General features: G+C 38.7%; 1 protein-coding gene and 1 pseudogene across 2 annotated transcripts; one reads left to right on the top strand and one right to left on the bottom strand.

Annotated features, from left to right (window-relative positions):
* Positions 1–1,531: 1,531 nt before the first annotated feature.
* Positions 1,532–2,151, top strand: LOC139188378 (PHD finger protein At1g33420-like; annotated as a pseudogene).
* A 1,812-nt stretch (positions 2,152–3,963) lies between these two features.
* Positions 3,964–13,193, bottom strand: LOC103412539 (vacuolar protein sorting-associated protein 9A-like). 2 transcript variants are annotated; one of them, XM_029108999.2, is made up of 6 exons: positions 12,892–13,128; positions 12,667–12,814; positions 12,181–12,351; positions 10,824–11,003; positions 10,158–10,461; positions 3,964–4,393 (listed from the first exon to the last, which is right to left on the bottom strand). In XM_029108999.2, exons 1-6 carry the CDS (start codon positions 12,984–12,986, stop codon positions 4,374–4,376), a joined length of 918 nt encoding a protein of 305 aa, XP_028964832.2. In that variant the 5' UTR covers positions 12,987–13,128; the 3' UTR covers positions 3,964–4,373. The 2 variants fall into 2 exon arrangements, with proteins under 2 accessions (XP_028964832.2, XP_028964833.2); XM_029109000.2 differs by lacking the exon at positions 3,964–4,393 and adding an exon at positions 4,684–5,042 and having other exon boundaries at positions 12,892–13,193.
* Between the last annotated feature and the right edge of the window lie 5,107 nt (positions 13,194–18,300).

Below are 18,300 nucleotides of genomic sequence, written 5' to 3'. Positions count from 1 at the left end.
TATTTACCAAACACAAAAAAGCTCTCAGCTTTTTTTGATAACAGCTTTTTTCAGAATTACCTCAGTATCAAACCAAGGCGAAATCACTCACAAAATTAAACCAAAGAAACCCTAAACAAGGAAGCCAGATCTACCATGGTCATCAACGACAGACCTCCCAAGCACGCTAGGACGAGGGTCACTGTCGATCTCCCTGACTTTTTCGCCTTCCCTCCGCTCCAAAACGATGGTGTCGACCCCCTGCCTTTTCGCGACAGCGTTCGCCGCTTCCTCATTTGTCACACGCATGTCACGTGCACATCCTCCTCGCTGTTCCTTACCCTGGTGATGTCGCAGATCTTGCTCCAGGTAGGGCATCTGGGGGACCGGACCGCTGTGCTTCCCTTGGACGTCGTGGAGGAGGACGTCACCCGCTCCAGACGATCCGTCTACTACGACCAGTGCCTAGTGGTTGGTGAGTCCACTTATCCACCCTCTCACTCTGTCTCTCATCTCTCTGTTATTAATTTATTAATAATTATGTTTATGAGAATACTTTGGATTAGGGCTGGGCAGGGGCCGGGCCAGGCCCAAATTTGAAGGAATCAGACCTACCCGTTTTAAAATGTAAGAATTGCCTAGACGGAGTAGCGGCTGAGCTGCTTGAACGGCTATTTGAGGAAGATGAGCAGCAAGACAATCATCAGCGTCAGACCCATCTTCCCCACAAAGATGATCTTTCGCGGATCAGACTGACCCATCTGAATTGCCCGGCTCGAGACATGTTGCACGGTTCGGCACCAACAGACAATTCGGTTGGAGACTGATCGGAAAGTGCAGCAACGGGGAGACCCCGACGGTTCTTGCTCCTCGATGTGGACAAAGCCAAGCTTGGAGTAGCCCTTCTGGACGGAGAGCAAACACCCTCTCTTCTCCTGGAAATTATACTTGAAGGAACCCAATTTGGCTGCCATTTTTGTAGGGATAGGGAAAGTGGAAAGTATGAGCTTGTGTTTATTGAACTTGGAGATCCAGAAACGATTTTGTCGTTGGAATTGTGAAGTGAATGAATGGAAAATGGGAGAATGCTGGAGAGTTGATTTAATTAAATGATCTGATGGTTCCATAGACATTCTTGAGGGCCTCCCAAATCTGGTCCAATTCGGTAGGTTACCTTGTAAGTCGAGGGCCATGGCATCCCTTTAATCCATAATACATTATCCCATGCTACAAACGGGCTGAGCCGGGGGCTCATTCCTTCTTATTTTTGGACCTGTCCCGCCCCGCTAATTTAGTAGACCCGCTCCACCCCGCCCCGTTTTGTGTTTCAAAATTTTGAACCCGCCCCGACCCGCGGGTCCAGGACCCGTTTGCCCACCCCTACTTTGGATAGTGTTTAACTTAACGTTTCGTTTTCTAGCCCTCTCCGTCAGGTCCTTAATTCTTTCCTTTTACCTTTTTATATTATTTTTCATTTCAAATTCTGTTTGAATTTGGAAATCAGGGGAAACTGAATTGCATTACTTGTGTTGCATTTTGAAATACATTCGACATGAAAGTTAGTGTGATGGATGTGTCTAAGAAGTACAGGATGGAGTACCGGATGTTGGACGCTGTCACCAGCGGTCGTTCTTGGTATGGCAATTGGGGTTATGAATTTGGTGCTGGGAGCTATGCTCTCACTCAACATTCCTACCAAAAGGCAGTGGATACTCTATCTAGCTTGCCTCTATACCCTTTTCTATTCCAACCAAGGAAACCCTGGACTCGCCTCCAGTCTGTTATTGCCTTTTACCATTCGTTATCGGATATCTAACTCCTAACAATCAAGGACCTTTTTACCTATATGTTGAGTCTCATCCATAGAGCCCGTCAGCGTACATCATCTAAGAAGAAACCTAATCAGCAGTGCCCTTTCAATGCCTTATGTGCCTGGATGGCCAATGATGTCGAACATGTGCAGCAAGCTAGTATCAAGCTGCTGCTTGCAACATTTGGTGCTGGTAGGTTTAGTTGGGTGTCAAAACAAGCTCTCAGGGTGATTTGTACAAGAATTCCTCTTTGGAGCTTCTTGATTACTGCCTGAAACACCTGGGAGGGAAGTTGGCACCCAATGGTATGGTAGTTAAGGCCTGATGCAGTCCAACTTCAGTTGACATAGAATACAGCTAATAGGAGACCGCCGTTGTTTGGTTTAGTTGCTTTTGTCAACTTATGCATCCGTTGAGTCCTGACCTGACATTAATTATGGTAACAGGCTCGAGTCATCAAGTGTTCAAAATGTTGATGGATCTGAGTTGGATTTGAATTTTCCATCAGAAGAGAAAATCCTTTGTGACCTCAAATTTTTATATGATTCCATTCTCCACCCAGACACCATGCTAAGCTATACCCCTCAATCGATGAAGGGGAACGAATTATTGAAACTGCAACTAAGCTTCTTGATTGCAAGCAATTCATAAAGGACTATAGGCCTTATAAAATGGCAAAGGAAGGCTCCTTTGTCATTCATCTCTGGTGTCATGTGGAGCTTTCAGATGAATCCGAAGATGATTTTGTCATGCCTCCGGAACTTCTTGTATTGCCCCTGAATGCGACAGTTGCCGACCTTAAAAAGGAAGCGACTAAAGCCTTTTAGGAAGTATATGCCATGTTTAAGAGGTTTGAAGTAGAGGAATTGCTTGGATATGTGATGAGTCGATATTTTACTATATATTTTACTCTATTCTTAGTTATAATTTATTGGTTATTTTGGAAGAATTTTGATACTTTGTTATATATTTTCAGTGTAGGACATTCGACATCCTTTGGAGCAAAACATGATCAAACAGACAAATTTTAGAGTGATTCCAATTGGAGGATGTTCATGAGTCTTTCAAGATGATTGTATCAAAATTCCATATTTTTCTACCAAGCCATTTGACCGTGGTGATGAAATTAAGGCCAGCACGTAGCTTTCCCAGATTGATGTTTATGGACTTTTTGGGTATTTTGGAGGTCAAGATGGCATATTTTCAGGAAGATTCCTTCTGACGATTTGTAGGGGACGTCTTCAGCTTTCAAAAATGACATTTTGGGACCAAATCAGGGTTGATTTGGTCGGTCAAAAGTGTGGTTTTCTGAGAGGTCCGAATTTTAGTTTAAATAAGAAACCTTTTATTTTCTGTTTTATTATTTTATTATGTTTCCTAGTTTTATTCTAAGACCTTTTAGGGTTTTATTTTAGAGTAGTATAAATAAGGCTTGTTAGGCATTAGGGTTCTTTACGCAACATTGGAGGAGAACGCACGCACTACTCTAGAGGGTTTTTGAAGTTTATTTTCTAGGTGTTTTCTATCCTTTTTCTATTTCAATAAAATTCATTTTGTTTTATGGTTGTTCGTAGCTAATTTTCGCTTGCTAGGGCAATGCCTTGAGCCTTAGCATGAATATCTAGTTTTTGTATAATTGCTTATGATATTATACACGTATACTTTGAATTATTAATCACTGTACTTTAAACTGTCTCTATATCTTAATGCTTAGCTACCATTAGGATGTTTAGATAAGTAATTGGATGCAATTCGGCCGGAATACCACCGGGGGATTGAGTATTGCTTCTTGTGATTGATAGTTGTAATTTCACCTGGGATGAATACCATGTCTTAGGGATTGCATGGTTTTTCAAAAGGTTTTCATAAAGCGTAATGAGTCTTGCATGTTTATATTTAATCTGAATACCACAGACGGATTGCATGTTTGATATACGTTCTAGCTTGAATACCACGAGTAGAATATGCATTAGGAAAATCTAACCTTCAAAGTTGCATGAATAATTCATAAGTAATTGGTAAATCTACATAGGAGGATTGTTAAGGGGACGGCGGAACCCTAGGTTTTTACAATTTGGTTTTCAAAATGTTTTCTTTTGTTTTCTTTACTTTGTCAATTTATTTAATTGTTTTTATTTAAATTCGTTTTTAATATTTTAGGTCATAAAATCAATTTCTTCTAAACTTTGTTTTCAAATAGTTAATTAAGAATTAGTTTAAATACAAATTATTCATTCAATCCCTGCGGAAAATGACCTTACTTGAGCCGTTTATACTACAACTACGTTGTTCTCTTGCAAGTATTTTTAAGTGTTTTTATCTCTACTTTTGCAGGTGGTAAAATCCCTATCAATATGGCTCTATAAAGGATTCATTTACAGTAAAACTTCTGCTTGGATCATGTGGCTCAATTCGATTGAAAGGTAGATGCCTTGCAAAACATGGGCTGAACCGTTTCCGGAAGGAGAGAGGACTTGAAAGCTGGACCGTTGATTGCACATGTGGGGCCAAGGATGACGACGGGGAGAGGATGTTTGCTTGTGATACATGTGGTGTTTGGCAGCACACCAGGTGTGCCGGGATTCATAGCTCTGATGAGATTCCTGCAAAGTTTGTATGAGATGTGTGAGCTCATACCGCAAGAAAAGCCAAAACACCCATAAACCAGCCAAGGCAGTTAACAAGAGTGTTTCTTTCTCCAACTCAGCTTGCTGAGCAAAGGCAGCCGCAAACGATGGTGCCAGCGTAGTATCTAACTTCAACATGACATTCGGTGTTCGTTGATTTGTAATTTTGACTCTCTGTACAGTTAGCATCTGTTAGTTTCTGGATGGGGGCAGATTTTTTGCCGCCTTAGTAGTTCATTGCGAACTTGCCCCATCGTGAACCCCTCTTTGAGAAAAGTTGTCTCTGTAAATAGCTCAATGGAAAAAGAAAAGGACTATTTATTCATTGTGTTCCTAACAAAACTTGTCATGATTTTGAAAAATGGTAACTGAACTTGAAAGTTGCCTCTTCATCCTCCTCCTTGATCGGAATTCTTACCAGTTTTCTCCGCCTGTGTCGACACTACAATTTTAGCTTCTAAATTAGTGGCATGGGGTTCAGCCCTTGAAAAAGAAAGGTTTCTAACAGCCGTACACAGACTGGTATACATGGTAACCACTTCCTTGTACGCACTCAGCAGTCTTTCGACATCTCCAACTGTCAAATCTCCAGCCTCTTTGTCCATATAAGGATAATTTGGTGAACCTGTAGCTTTCAATAGAATGTTTATCCATTAGTCAATGTTGCCATGAGTAGTAATTAAAGGGTATGTAAATATGTTGTAAATATTAGGAATCCTTTATTAGAAAGGATATATGTGTGTGTCCTTTATTGTTTATTGTTTCCTTATAGAACAAGGATTGTATCTTGTATATATATTTCAGTTATACAATACAATGAAAATTAAGCCGTAAAATTCTATTTGGCATCAGAGCCTGTTGCTGTAACCCTAACCAGGAAAATACCCATCCCGTGCCGCTGTGCTGCCAAGAAATTTGCGAAGGCTGTGCGTACTGCATGCCTTTGCCGTGAGTACTATTGGGATCTTGGAGTTTTTTGTCTTTTTTTTTTCCTTTGCTGCTTGTGTTGTGAGGAAGGAAGAAAAAAAAAAAACTGCTAGTATCTGATTGTTTTTAGCTGCATCCCGTGCTGCTGCTACAGAGAAATCGCAAAGACTGTGCTTTCTGTCCTTGTCGTAGGTATTGTTGGGATATTGCAGCGTTTTTTGCTGCTCCTTTGCATAGAAAGAAGGAAAAAAAAAAGGGAATTTGGTGTTGCTTTGCTGTACTGATTGCAGCAATTGTTTGTGCCGTGTGGGTATTGTTTGTGTTTTTGCTGCTACCTTGGATTGCAGCATATTGAGTTTTTAGTTTTTTTTGCCGTGAGGTGTGCAGTGCTGTCACATAGTGCAACCTGTGTATTGCAGCAGCTGTAATCAAGACCATAACCTTCGTTGTTATCGTACCTTCTTGTGCAGTCGTGTTATTACAATGGTGAATACAAGTTGGATTTTGGATTCCGGTGCAACGGATCATATGACGTATGATAAGACTTTGTTTCAATCTATGACCCATCTTCATAGAAAGTGTGTGGCAACTGCCAATGGTACTACTGCTGCTGTTGTTGGAGCGGGAACAGTGTCTCTTACACCCTCTCTTCCCTTACATAATTGTTTATTGGTTCCGACATTGTCCCATCACTTATTGTATGTACCTCAAGTCACTGAACAATTGAATTGTGTTGTATTAATGTATCATTCATTTTGCTTGCTTCAGGATATTCAGACAAAGGAGATCATTGGGTGTGGCACTAAGAGAGATGAGCTATATTATATGGATGACGTGGTTCCTGGAAGAGCTAATTTGGTTCATGCGTCACGTAATAGTAATCTACAGAAGGTATTGTTATTGCATCGTTGTTTAGGGCATGCATCGTTTGGTTATTTGAAACATATATTACCTGATTTGTTCAGTGGTATTGAAGACTCAGAATTGAAATGTGAAGTATGTATTTTAGCCAAAAGTCATCGTGCTTCATTCCCTCCAAGTATGAATAGAACATCTTCTCCATTTGCGCTAGTACACTCTGATGTGTGGGGGCCTTCCCCTATTAGTACTACTTCGGGAATTAAATGGTTTATTACGTTTGTTGATGATTGCACTCATATGACATGAGTTTATCTGTTGAAACATAAAAGTGATGTTAGTATGATTATTCGGTCTTTCTCTCAGATGGTGGCTACACAATATTCCTCCGTTATTAAGGTTCTTCCTACTGATAATGGGGGAGAATATGTTAACTCTAAGCTATCTACTTTTTTCCGTGGTCAAGGAATTCTTCATGAGACAACGTGTTCGTATACCCCACAACAAAATGGGGTAGCTGAGAGAAAAAACCGTCATATTTTGGAAACTGCTCGTGCATTGCTTATTGGTGGGTCCGTGCCCAATAGTTTTTGGCCAGATGCCATCACCTATGCCATGTATGTTATAAATCGCATGCCATCCCGGGTTGTAGAATTTCGTACTCCACTCCAAGTGTTGACGGAACATGTTCCGGTTATTTCTACCAATACTTTCACTCCTCGAGTGTTTGGATGCGTTGCTTTTGTTCATATTCACAAGATTCATCGTAGTAAATTGGATCCTTGTGCTCTTCGGTGTGTCTTTGTGGGTTTTGCATCCCACCAGAAAGGTTACAAGTGTTATCACCCTACAACTTGCCACATGTATATAACCATGGATGTGACTTTCTCTGAGTCAAATATTTTTATGCTCCCATATCACCACCCTTTGATCACAAGAGGGAGAGTTCTAGTTGTGATCTTGATGGTGATTTTGAATGGTTGGATGTACAAGAGGTAACGGTTTCGGGGGGAGTGCATGACGTTGTGCTGAGTGATGCAGTTGATGCTCGGTCTCCTCCTGCCGAGCCTGTTGTGAGTGGTCAGCAGTTTTTCACAGAACCTGCTGCAAGTGGTCAGCATCTTCTCACCGAAGAAGAGGTTGCCAGTCCGTGTGTTAGTGATGCCGAAGAGAAGTGCACTGATGGTCAGCCAGCAATTGCCGAAGCTTCCTCTCCTTTCTCTAACTCAACAGTGCCACTGTCCAAAACATCTTCTCTGGTTATCCCTGAGGTAAGCACTAGTGATACTCATATAACTAATGATGTTATAAGTACATATAAATTGCCACCAAGGCAAAATCGTGGTGTACCTCCTAACAGGTTCTCTCCGGAGGGAAAAGTGAAGTATCCCATAGCTAATTATGTGTCCTGTAAAAACCTTTCATCTGAACGCCAAGCTTGGGTGAATAATGTGGATTCAATTCAAGTACCAACTCGAGTAGAAGACGCTTTGAAGAGTCGAGTATGGACCGAAGCAATGGATGAAGAGATGAAGGCATTGCAGAAAAATAATACATGGGAAGTAGTTGAGTTGCCGAAAGGAAAAAAGCCAGTTGGGTGCCGATGGGTTTTTACAGTTAAATACAAGGCTGACGAATCACTCAACATGTATACAGCAAGGTTGGTGGTGAAAGGGTATACTCAAACATACGGAGTTGATTATCAGGAAACTTTCTCTCCCGTGGCTAAGATGAATACGGTACGAGTCCTTATCTCATTAGCTGCAAATTTGAATTGGCCACTGAAACAGTTTGATGTAAAAAATGTGTTTCTTCATGGACATCTAGAGAAAGAAATGTATATGGATTTCCTCCAGGGTATAGTAACGGAGAAAAATCGGGAGTGTGCCGATTGCGAAAGTCACTTTATGGGCTTAAGCAGTCACCTTGTGCATGATTTGGGGGGTTCAACCATGCCATGAGAAAAAATGGGTATTATCAGAGTCATTCTGATCATACTTTATTTGTGAAGCGGAGAAATGGTAAAGTAACGGCCTTAATTATTTATGTAGATGATATGATAATAACAGGTGATGATTCAGATGAGATTGTCAAACTGGAGAAGAATCTTTCTGCCTAGTTTAAGATGAAGAGTTTAGGTGACTTAAATTTTTTCTTGGAGTTGAAGTTGCTCTTTCATCCAAAGGTATTTTCTTGTCTCAACGAAAATATGTTCTGAATTTATTGAAGAAAACATGTATGCTTGGATGTAAACCCGTGGATACTCCCATTGTGGAGAAACATTATTTGGGAATTTATCCGGACCAAGAACCAGTAGATAAAGGCAAATATCAGAGGTTGGTAGGAAGACTAATTTATTTAGCTCATACTAGTCCGGATATAGCCTATGCAGTAAGTGTAGTGAGTTAGTTTATGCACTCACCGAGTATGGATCATATGGCAGCTGTTATGCGGATTTTAGCTTATCTGAAGTCGGCTCTGGGAAAAAGAATTTTGCATAAAAATTCCGGTCATCTGAGAATTGAGGGATTTACCGATGTTGATTGGGCAGGTGATGTGACTGATAGGCGCTCTACTGCTGGATACTTTACGTTTGTTGGTGGAAATCTAGTCACTTGGAGGAGCAAGAAGCAAAATGTGGTGTCAAGGTCTTCAATTGAGGCCGAATTTAGAGGTATGACACATGGAGTATGTGAAATTCTTTGGTTACGTAAGTTACTTTGGGGTCTAGGTTTCAAAGCAAAAGAGGCCATAAGCTTGTATTGTGATAATAAATCCGCAGGGGAGATTGCAAAGAACTCGGTACAACATGACAGAACAAAGCATGTGGAGGTTGATCGTCATTTTATTAAGGAAAAGCTTGAGAAGAAGATTGTGTCAATACCGTTTGTGAACTCGGAAGAGCAACTTGCGGATATCCTCACGCATGCCGTGTGTAGTAGATCTTTTGGTGACTCACTTGTCAAGTTGGGCATGTGTGATATATATGCTCCAACTTGAGGGGGAGTGTTGCCATGAGTAGTAATTAAAGGGTATGTAAATATATTGTAAATATTAGGAATCCTTTATTAGGAAGGATATATGTGTGTCCTTTATTGTTTATTGTTTCCTTATAGAACAAGGATTGTATTTTGTATATATATTTCAGTTATAAAATACAATGAAAATTAAGCCGTAAAATTCTATTGTCAAGAGTCTGGAAGGGTAACTAACATAAACAAAAACCGATAAAAAATATTTTCACAATGGTGGATGCATTTATCTGTTACTTATGGAACTTTGGATTGGAATATTACAACTAACTAAAAGTACACGGTCCCAAGCTCCCATTATTTGAGCATACAAAAGAAAAATAAAACAAGCCACACATTGTTTTGTTGTCAAAGAAGAAAAAAACGTAATGGTTGAAGTTCTATAGTATTTCTAAAGGTAGCATAGGTTCAATTCACAAGGGTAGCATAGGTTCAACTAACATTTTCTAACTTCTACTTGGACAAGATTTTAAGTTCATATCCATTTCTTGCTTCAACATACATTGAATCTAGTGAATTATGCAATCCAATCCAATCCAAAATGGGGCCAACACCTCAAAACTAGGGCCTGAAGAAAAGGTAACATTTATGGTGTGTTTGGATAAGGAACTTTTAAAGTCAATGGATCTAAGGGGAAAATTGTTAGGGTATATACTTAAATAGAGGGACTTCAAAATGACTAAATGCAATACATTTGAGAGAACTCTTGAATGACTCCTTCAAGGGTGTCATTTGGAAGTCGTGTGTTTAGCGTCTTGTAGTCCACTGGCAATGTTTTAGTAGTAGCTATGTACTGTTTTAGTAGTTGATTGGTAAAGCTTCTTCTAGTGCATTTTTAACAATTGAGTCTAAAGTTCCTTGAGACTTTAAATTTCCTCATCCAAATATACGGTTAGGAAAATGAGTTATAGTTTGAACCTTACCGCTTCTCTCTTTATAATGCAACACCGCTGATGAACCAGGATCTGTCTGGCCTTGTGAGGTTGTCATTTCTTCCAAAGCTTGTGTGGCGTCCTTTTCTGTAGCTTTATTGGTCAATCTTGCGGCATGCATACTCTCTTCAAATTCGATTTCATCAATAGAAAGAGATTTAGCATTTAACTCAAGAATAAATGTTTTGGCTGAGACAAGATTGGTGAAGTAATAAGCCGCTTCCGACACAAGTTTTGTCTGCCTTCGATATAACTGAATAAATCTGAGGTTGGAATGCAACTGTGGAGGATTGGCCTGTTAGTGCAAAGCCGAAAGGGTTAGTAACTAGTGATGCAGCATATAGAAATAAACTCTTATAAAACTTTAAAATGATTGATCAACAACCAGCATCAAATATGACATCTTAATTAAATAACACAAAGTAACATTGAATGCAAATGGACACCTTATCACCAACTAAAAAATTCTGATGATGCTGAGAAGACAATCAACAGTAAGGAAAAAAATCAACATTTAACACACACTCCAGGACCAAACAAATGAGGTAATAAAACCAAAAATCTTTCAGGCATGTATGATGTGATCTCACACTGTTAAAATTTGAAAAATCAGAACTGGCATGATTGCAGAATGGCTTATTACCAAGGAAAGCTTGCCTTGATCATGACATATATAAGGACAGGAAGGAAGTCATCAGCTCCTGCTAATACATGATTTTCTGACATTGATGCATTCAGTAACAGATTGTTAATGACCTTGCAACAATTCATAATACAGAGAAGCTTTTCACGAGGGGCTTTGAACGCATTGATTTTCTGCAATTCTTTTTCTGCAAGCTGAATAGAAAAGAGAGAATTTGTGGCTAGTCCTTAGTTCTTACAAGGAATAAGTACAATATTGTTATATCAAATAAAAAGAAATAAACGAGTCTAAATTGATATTTGATAATAAAAGGAAAAGAGAGAAGCAGAGTAATGCAGTTATAAAAGATCTTCAAGAATATAGTTATCTGGATGACCATTCATTTTCATAAAACCAATCCATTCAAGGGGAAGGAGGATAATATCCAAGATTCTATGCAATTATCTCTACCAAATAAGTTATTTTCAGATTATTTATTATCTCTCAAACTACACATTCCCCTCCAAAGGAAAAACAAAAGGAACAAGCAGAAGTAGAAATTCCTTTTATATCAATATCGAGTATGGCTGAAATCAAAAGGCACTGTTATGATTTAAACAACCTAAACTGCAAATATATACAGGTATTTAGCTTGAATTTTTTAGTCTGATGCTATGCACATTCATTCATATTTTCGTTTGGTTGTGTGTCAGGCAGGGCAACAAGGCTGCTGTTTGGTGCTTGTGATTAATAAAGAGAATTAACACACCTCTGCTGGAAAATGAATTGCAATTAAGTACTACTATTTCTAAGAAAATGCGTCTACTGAAGTCACAATCACTCAAACGGCAAACCACAAGGTGTATATGTTCAATCCTGAACTGCCAAAGACACTAAACCTGATTCATTATTCAAGGAAATATAATCATTAAGATGAAAGTGAAAATGTGTAAATGACATGTCTTTTGTGGTTCGTTTACTTATTTAAGAGCAACCAAGTATTCAGCTGGAAATCAACATCTTTAAATAAAAGGAAAACTAATGAAAATGACTTGAAAACTTTTGAGTTTTAATGATAAGGACAAAATAAAGGGTAAAGTGAATAGTACCAGGATTGACTTTTTAGTGTAAAAATGCGATCTTTCGTTAAAGTGAACAGTACCGAGAGCTTTTCGTTAGAGTTCCCTTAAATAAAATGACCTCTACTACAATGCTTCGTATAACGGAGATAATAGGATAACCATGAAACTATGAGCATTAAATCTAAAATGACAAACAATATACAAAACAATCCATTAGCATATTAAATGGAACTAAATAAGCACTAAAAAGGAATGCAGTGCCTGCAGTAATCTGCACTCCCAACAATTAGTGCAAATGCGGTATACATACCAGCCATGAAGCTTCATTGCGCAGAACTACTGGAATATCCAGATGCTCAGGCTTCAAGAAGGTCTCCAGCAAGTGTATTTTGTGCGAGGTTTCAAGGTCAATCTTTGCATCCTCGGGTGAAGAAGCAAAGGTCCGGGAAAACAACTTTGTCATGACATATTTCTCCAAACCCTGCAGTAGCCATCATAGACAAACACACCCCAAGCTGAGTATCCCAACAACAGCAACAACAAAGCCTTTCCCCAAGCTGAGTATCCCACATATAAACAAAATAATTTTGTGGTACGTGCTACAGTGCCTTTCTTTAATACGATTGTTAGTCGGAAAGTTTAAACTATTGTGAACACAAGGGATGCGATGAAAAACGAAATTAACTTTCGAGTGAAGCGAATTTTGAGATTCTTAAGAACACCAACATAGACTAAACCAAATTCGTCCACCATGTTTGAATTGAAACAAACAGGGAGAGAGGGAGGGAGAGAGTACCTCCATTGCACAATCGACTTCCTGATCAGTGGCACCTGCCCACAAAGGATGATCCCTAATATTATCTTCCATGGTTGCGTAGAACTCTTGAACCTTTTTGCCATCACTTTCAGGGTTGGCCGCGTAAAACGAGAAGGAAACGATAAAACTGACAAACAAATATCAAACCAAACATATTAAATATCCATTCCATTTCATGGATTAGGGTTTGAGTTATGGGAGTACCTTTTGATAGATCGGACGAGATCGAGGGAAGCAGGGTTTCGCATTCGATCGAGAAAGTCGTAGAAAATAGCGGAAGAGGATGACAATCCCTCCATTCTCTTTTGACAATTTGATTGACCTGAGACCAATTCAGATTCAGGGGAGCACTGCCACCAAAGACACCGCCGCCACAATCACTCTGTGTCTCGAGAATTTGAACAAGAAGGAGTGGCAGCATATTATTTACCAGCGGATTATAGAATAGTCGTTGATCAGACCAACAACAACCGTTAAAGGAGAGAGAATTGAGAACAATGAAGAATGTTAGGTTTGGCACGTGACACCCCCACTTTTACTAGCGGTTAAAATGTTAAATGCTTCATCCCAAGAAAATGTTAATCTTCTTGTACTATATTTGATTTGATTCTAGTTATTTTTTCCTATATGAACTTGTATTCCTTATAAGAAAGATTTTCTTCTCCCTCTTATTACTATAAATAAAGGCACTGCATAGGGAAAATAACACACATTCCTTTACACAACCCTACAAACACATATCTCTCTATTCTCTCTCTGTGCCACCGACCCCCCTTCTTCTATCAGTTAAATATAGGCTACAATACGTTATCAGCATGCTCCTACCGCTGCGCTTAAGAATCTAACGTGGAAGCTTTCCGCATCAAACCAATTCATCAATATCATCATGCAATCAGGTTCTTCCAAAACAACGGTTTTTATCCCGATATTTTTGAAGCCCTAATAGCATGAATATTCACCATAATGCATTACCCAACTTTACGTTTTTCAAATTTTAGATTCTACATAAATTGTGTATGCATTATATCCATAATTGTTGAAGATGAGACAGACAACCCGGTTGGTGAAGCTGAGAAAGCCACTGCCATGATCTTCGTTCGAAGACATATTCATGAGGCATTGCAAACCGAGTACCTTGTTGAGGAAGATCCACAAGCACTCTGGGTTGCTTTGGCTGATCGTTTTGATCACCAAAAGTGTTGGAAAAGTGCCCTAAAACCAATCATATAATGATACTTTACGGACATTTTACATGTTAAACTAATCTAGTTTAATATAAAGCGCAAAGATTATTGTTTTAAACCGTCTCATATAAATGTTATATGCTTAAACGATAAGTCCAAAGAATATGTAATTGGGAGAATGTGATCTAAAGAAGTTAAATTCAAGAGACCATTCTTTTTCGTATACATATCTTAAACATTCCTGATCATAGGATTGCCAATTGGGCATTGACAGTCTGTTAAGATCAGTACGTGCTATGTCTTATCTTAGGGAGAGTGACTGGCCTTGAGTCATTGGTGTGACTGACACCAAGACAAGCATGTAGGTGCTCAATAGAGAATGAGTCCACTGAACACGATCAACAAGGAGTTCTCATACTTATGTCACATGAGAACTCATGGTTGGGATAATGCAAAGTAGTCCTTTGACCTGAGGCATCATAGTTGTCTTGTGGTTAGGTCCTTGATATTTGATTATGTCGAAGTCACTTCGTCAGAAGGTGTCCACAACATAGTTGGGGTTAAGCCACTTAGCCATGGAGGCAAGTGAATGCACAACAAGGGATCTCTAACCTTCAAACCGTTCGAGGGAGAATACTCTATGATATGATTAAGAAACTCTGGCCAGAGTATGAATGAGATTTAGGAAGTCGTTACAAATCACATTCACGGTAATCATATAAGTAAAAGAATCACATTGGACAGTAGGCATGAATAAACTATCAAACCAAACAATGTGGTCAAGAGTATTGTATTAGAGAAAGATCGTATTGCATTGTAATCCTAAACTGAATAGGTTTTCCACCTCTTCTGATTAGCTTGGGTAGCCATGACATACTGCTAGGTGTCACTCATGGTTTGTGGAAGCTCTAAAGGTGTATAATCACTAAAGGGAGAATTGAAGAGTTCTAATCGCCCACTACCTCGCTAAAAGGAACCTATTGGATCGTACACCGTGTAAGGTAGAGATTGAAGAAACAACGGAGATGAGTAAGGATAATTAAATGGTTTAATTATTTATGGCTAGGATTAATTAATATGTTAATTAATCAAAACGAATAAGTTCGTTATAGACCTCGGGTTAGTTTTGGGCCGTTAGGCCTAATGGGATTTGAATGTCAAGTCCAATATCTCAAGTTGTGGCCTCAAAGCCCAAAGAACCCAATATGGTTGGGCATAAGAGTGAGGGGTAGTGAACTTGGCTTAATAGCAAGTTTGCCACTCCATTGTGAGGTGGTATAAAAGCAACTTTATAGCCATTTCATCCTTAGGGTTTTCTTAAGAGAAAAGATGAGAACACAAAGCTCTCTTGACTCTCTAGGAGGTTGGCCACCTTGGAGAAAATTACTAGCATCCATTTCCTCCAAGGTCACTCATCTCTTCATCAATGCTCTCCTTGGTGTGGAGACTTAGAGGTTCTCTATTTTGGGAACTTGAAGAATCCATTCTACCATCCTCATCCAAGAAATTCCATGGAGCTAGGAAGTAAGGAATGAAGGCCCTATCTCTTGGGTGATTATCCTTTACTTATGCAAAGAGGAATCAACAAAGGTATAATATTTCTCAACTCACTTTGTTCTTGAGTTGAATCTTGGTTCACCACACTCACTAGGCCTTGAATTTCATGGGTAAAGTTTTATTTTTGAGTGCATACAAGCATGATTCCGCCTTTTATTTGTTAATTGCATGCATAGATGTTGCTCAAATGAACTTGTTTTCATAAATATTTCCTTCAAGTGGTATCAAGAGCCTAGGTCTAGTAGTTGGTGAATCATTTTGGGTTTTGTAGTTCATAGTCTTTGATTTGAATGTTGTAATTGTTACAAGCTTTATTCTTGCTTCTTTGAATGTAAACTTTGCTTGAAAATTTGCCATCTCAAATGTTGTAGATGTAGTTCATATGAGCATGAATTTTGGAGCTAAAATTTGGTGCCATGTTTATGGGGAAATTCGGCCAAATCCAAAGGGTGAAATTTTAGGTTCATGTTTGTCTTGTTAAAAGTGTTTAAAGTGACTTTTGGAACCCCTAAGTGCCCTAGGGTGTTAACCCCCTTTTGAGTAGTGAACATTTGAGTTTTATTGAGTGAAAACATTCATGGAGCTCTTATGGGTTTTTCATGGATGTTCTTCAATGTTCTTGATGTTCTTACCAAGAACAAAAATGTTTGGTGTTTTGATTCAATGTGTTTGTTGTTTTTCATAAAGTTTTGGTTTGTTATTGATTGGTGATGGATGATTTGTGTATTATTATTTGATAAATGCTACACCTTACCTATAGCTTTCAACCCATACCAATCAAACTTTTCAATCATGCCAATCAACTTTTCAACCCATACCTTTCACTTATTTAACACACTTTAAGATTCTGAATTTTCAACAAAACCAACCCTCTCTCCTACTCACCAAAACCGGCCACCCCCAGAATGGGGGTACTTTTGGAACTTTTATGCAATTACATAAAGTTTTGATACTTTTGAGTATTTGTACTTTGACCCAAAAGTTTACGTTTTTACGTAAAGGTCCAAAATCACTAAGGGACAAATTGTTTTGCTCCTTTAATGAAGTTTTTGCATTTGTTGAAATTTTTGGGTTCTAGTTGTAATCGCATGAAGTAGTGGACTGATAGGAGCATATTTATGCGACTTAGTTAGCTTGTTTTCTTGCATGTATGTTGTTAGTTCATAGTTATTTATGTATTTTAAGCTATTTTCGTGTGTTTGTAGGTCCAAAGGGCTAAAATAGCAAGAAAGTGCTTTTTTGTGCATTTTGGAGCAGTTTGGGCTTGGAATGGATAACACATGCATGGAGAAAGGTGGATGGACGAATTTGAAGACCAAAAGAGGCTAGGATTATGCTGAAGTTATGAAGAAATTAATTCAACAAAAGGAAGTAAAGGATGCAAGCAAGAAAGAAGGAATGTTAGCCAAAGTTACCTTATTTTGTCCCAAACTTTCCTAATCCTTCACCATTTAAATTCTAGCTGCAAAAGAGGATCCTTAATTATATTAGGACACTTAATAATAGGTTCTAGAAGGCCTTATCCCAGCCACAAAGGGATGCCGCACCCCTTTCCCTTTCCCTTTCCCTTGCCGTGCAAGGCAAATCACATTTCCCTTGTTTTTTTTAAGGCTTGCCGCACCCTTCTTACCCTTTTCTTCTCAGGATTCTGATTTGTTACCCTTTTCTTGGAGGATTTGGAGTCTTAAACCTTCCCAATTTAATTCCCAGCCGTGCCCTTTCCTTCCCCTATAAATAAAGGCCCTTGCTGCACCATTCAATCCGTCCACTCACTACCATTCATACTTTCAGCCATTCTTCCATACAAATCATTAGTCAAACCTTCACCCACACCTTGTGCCGCAACAAAGAAGAAGAAGGAAGACCCTTGGACGTGCTTGCCATTCAAGTTGGATTTCTGGAACATTCTTAGGTGTAATCCATCTTCTGTTTTCAACGTTTAAGTTTAATTACCTTTGTTTTGCGAACATGAAGAGCTAAACTCGTTTTAGCTAGGGGAAATTCAAAGCCATGAATATATTTGCAATATGAATTGATTACTTCCAGTTGTGATTTCATAAATCGTGAATGCAATTTACTTAACTGTTTGATTGATAACTTATTCTTGTATGTTGATTAAGGATGCATACTTAGTTTGCATGCAGGGATTTGATGCTAGAATATAAGGGAGTTTCACCTAATCGTTATGAACTTATATTCATAAATAGTGGAGGTTGCTAGTCACAATCGTGTTAAGTAGATTCCTGGCAGGAGTATCATGCTGTTCATAGTTACGAATGCCTTGTCAATGCTTATGATTTTCACAAAGCGTAATGATCTTTGATTGTATCTCTATTATGTTGTTCATGTAGGGGACTATTGAAGAATAATTTGGTTGCCGATGCGTTGTCCATCCAAGTCAACGACTTAAGGAAAATCTGAGGGTTAATTAGTGTTGTTCACGGTTAATCTAGGGTGTTGAGGTTCATGATTTATTGAAAAAGCAACTGGAAATTGATTTATGTTCAAGTGTGTCATGTGTGGAGAAGAACCCTCTAGCTAGCCATCACCCATATTTTCCCCCAAATTCGTGCTAAATTTGTCCAAGTCTTTAAGTTACTTGTCTTTACTTTAAATTCGTCAAAAACCCAATCCCCTTTACTTTGTTGAGTTAAATTAGTTAGAATCTGTCCAAACTTGTGTTTTTAAGTGTTTTGAGTCAAGTAAAAATCAATTTTCGTCTAAATCATCATCTAGTGTCTAGTTTGAGTCTGTTTGATTGTTTTGTGCTGTTTTGAGTCTTTTTAGTTTGTTTTGAGTTCTTTGAGTCTAGTTAAGTGTTTTCAAGCCTAGTTTTGTGTTTGTAAGTCAGTTTTAAGTAGATTAACAATCC

The sequence above is a fragment of the Malus domestica genome, chromosome 10, assembly GCF_042453785.1.
Source record: "Malus domestica chromosome 10, GDT2T_hap1".
Lineage (NCBI taxonomy): Eukaryota > Viridiplantae > Streptophyta > Magnoliopsida > Rosales > Rosaceae > Malus > Malus domestica.
The sequence above is the reverse complement of the archived record's forward strand: the minus strand, read 5'-3'. Positions and strand labels throughout refer to the sequence as shown.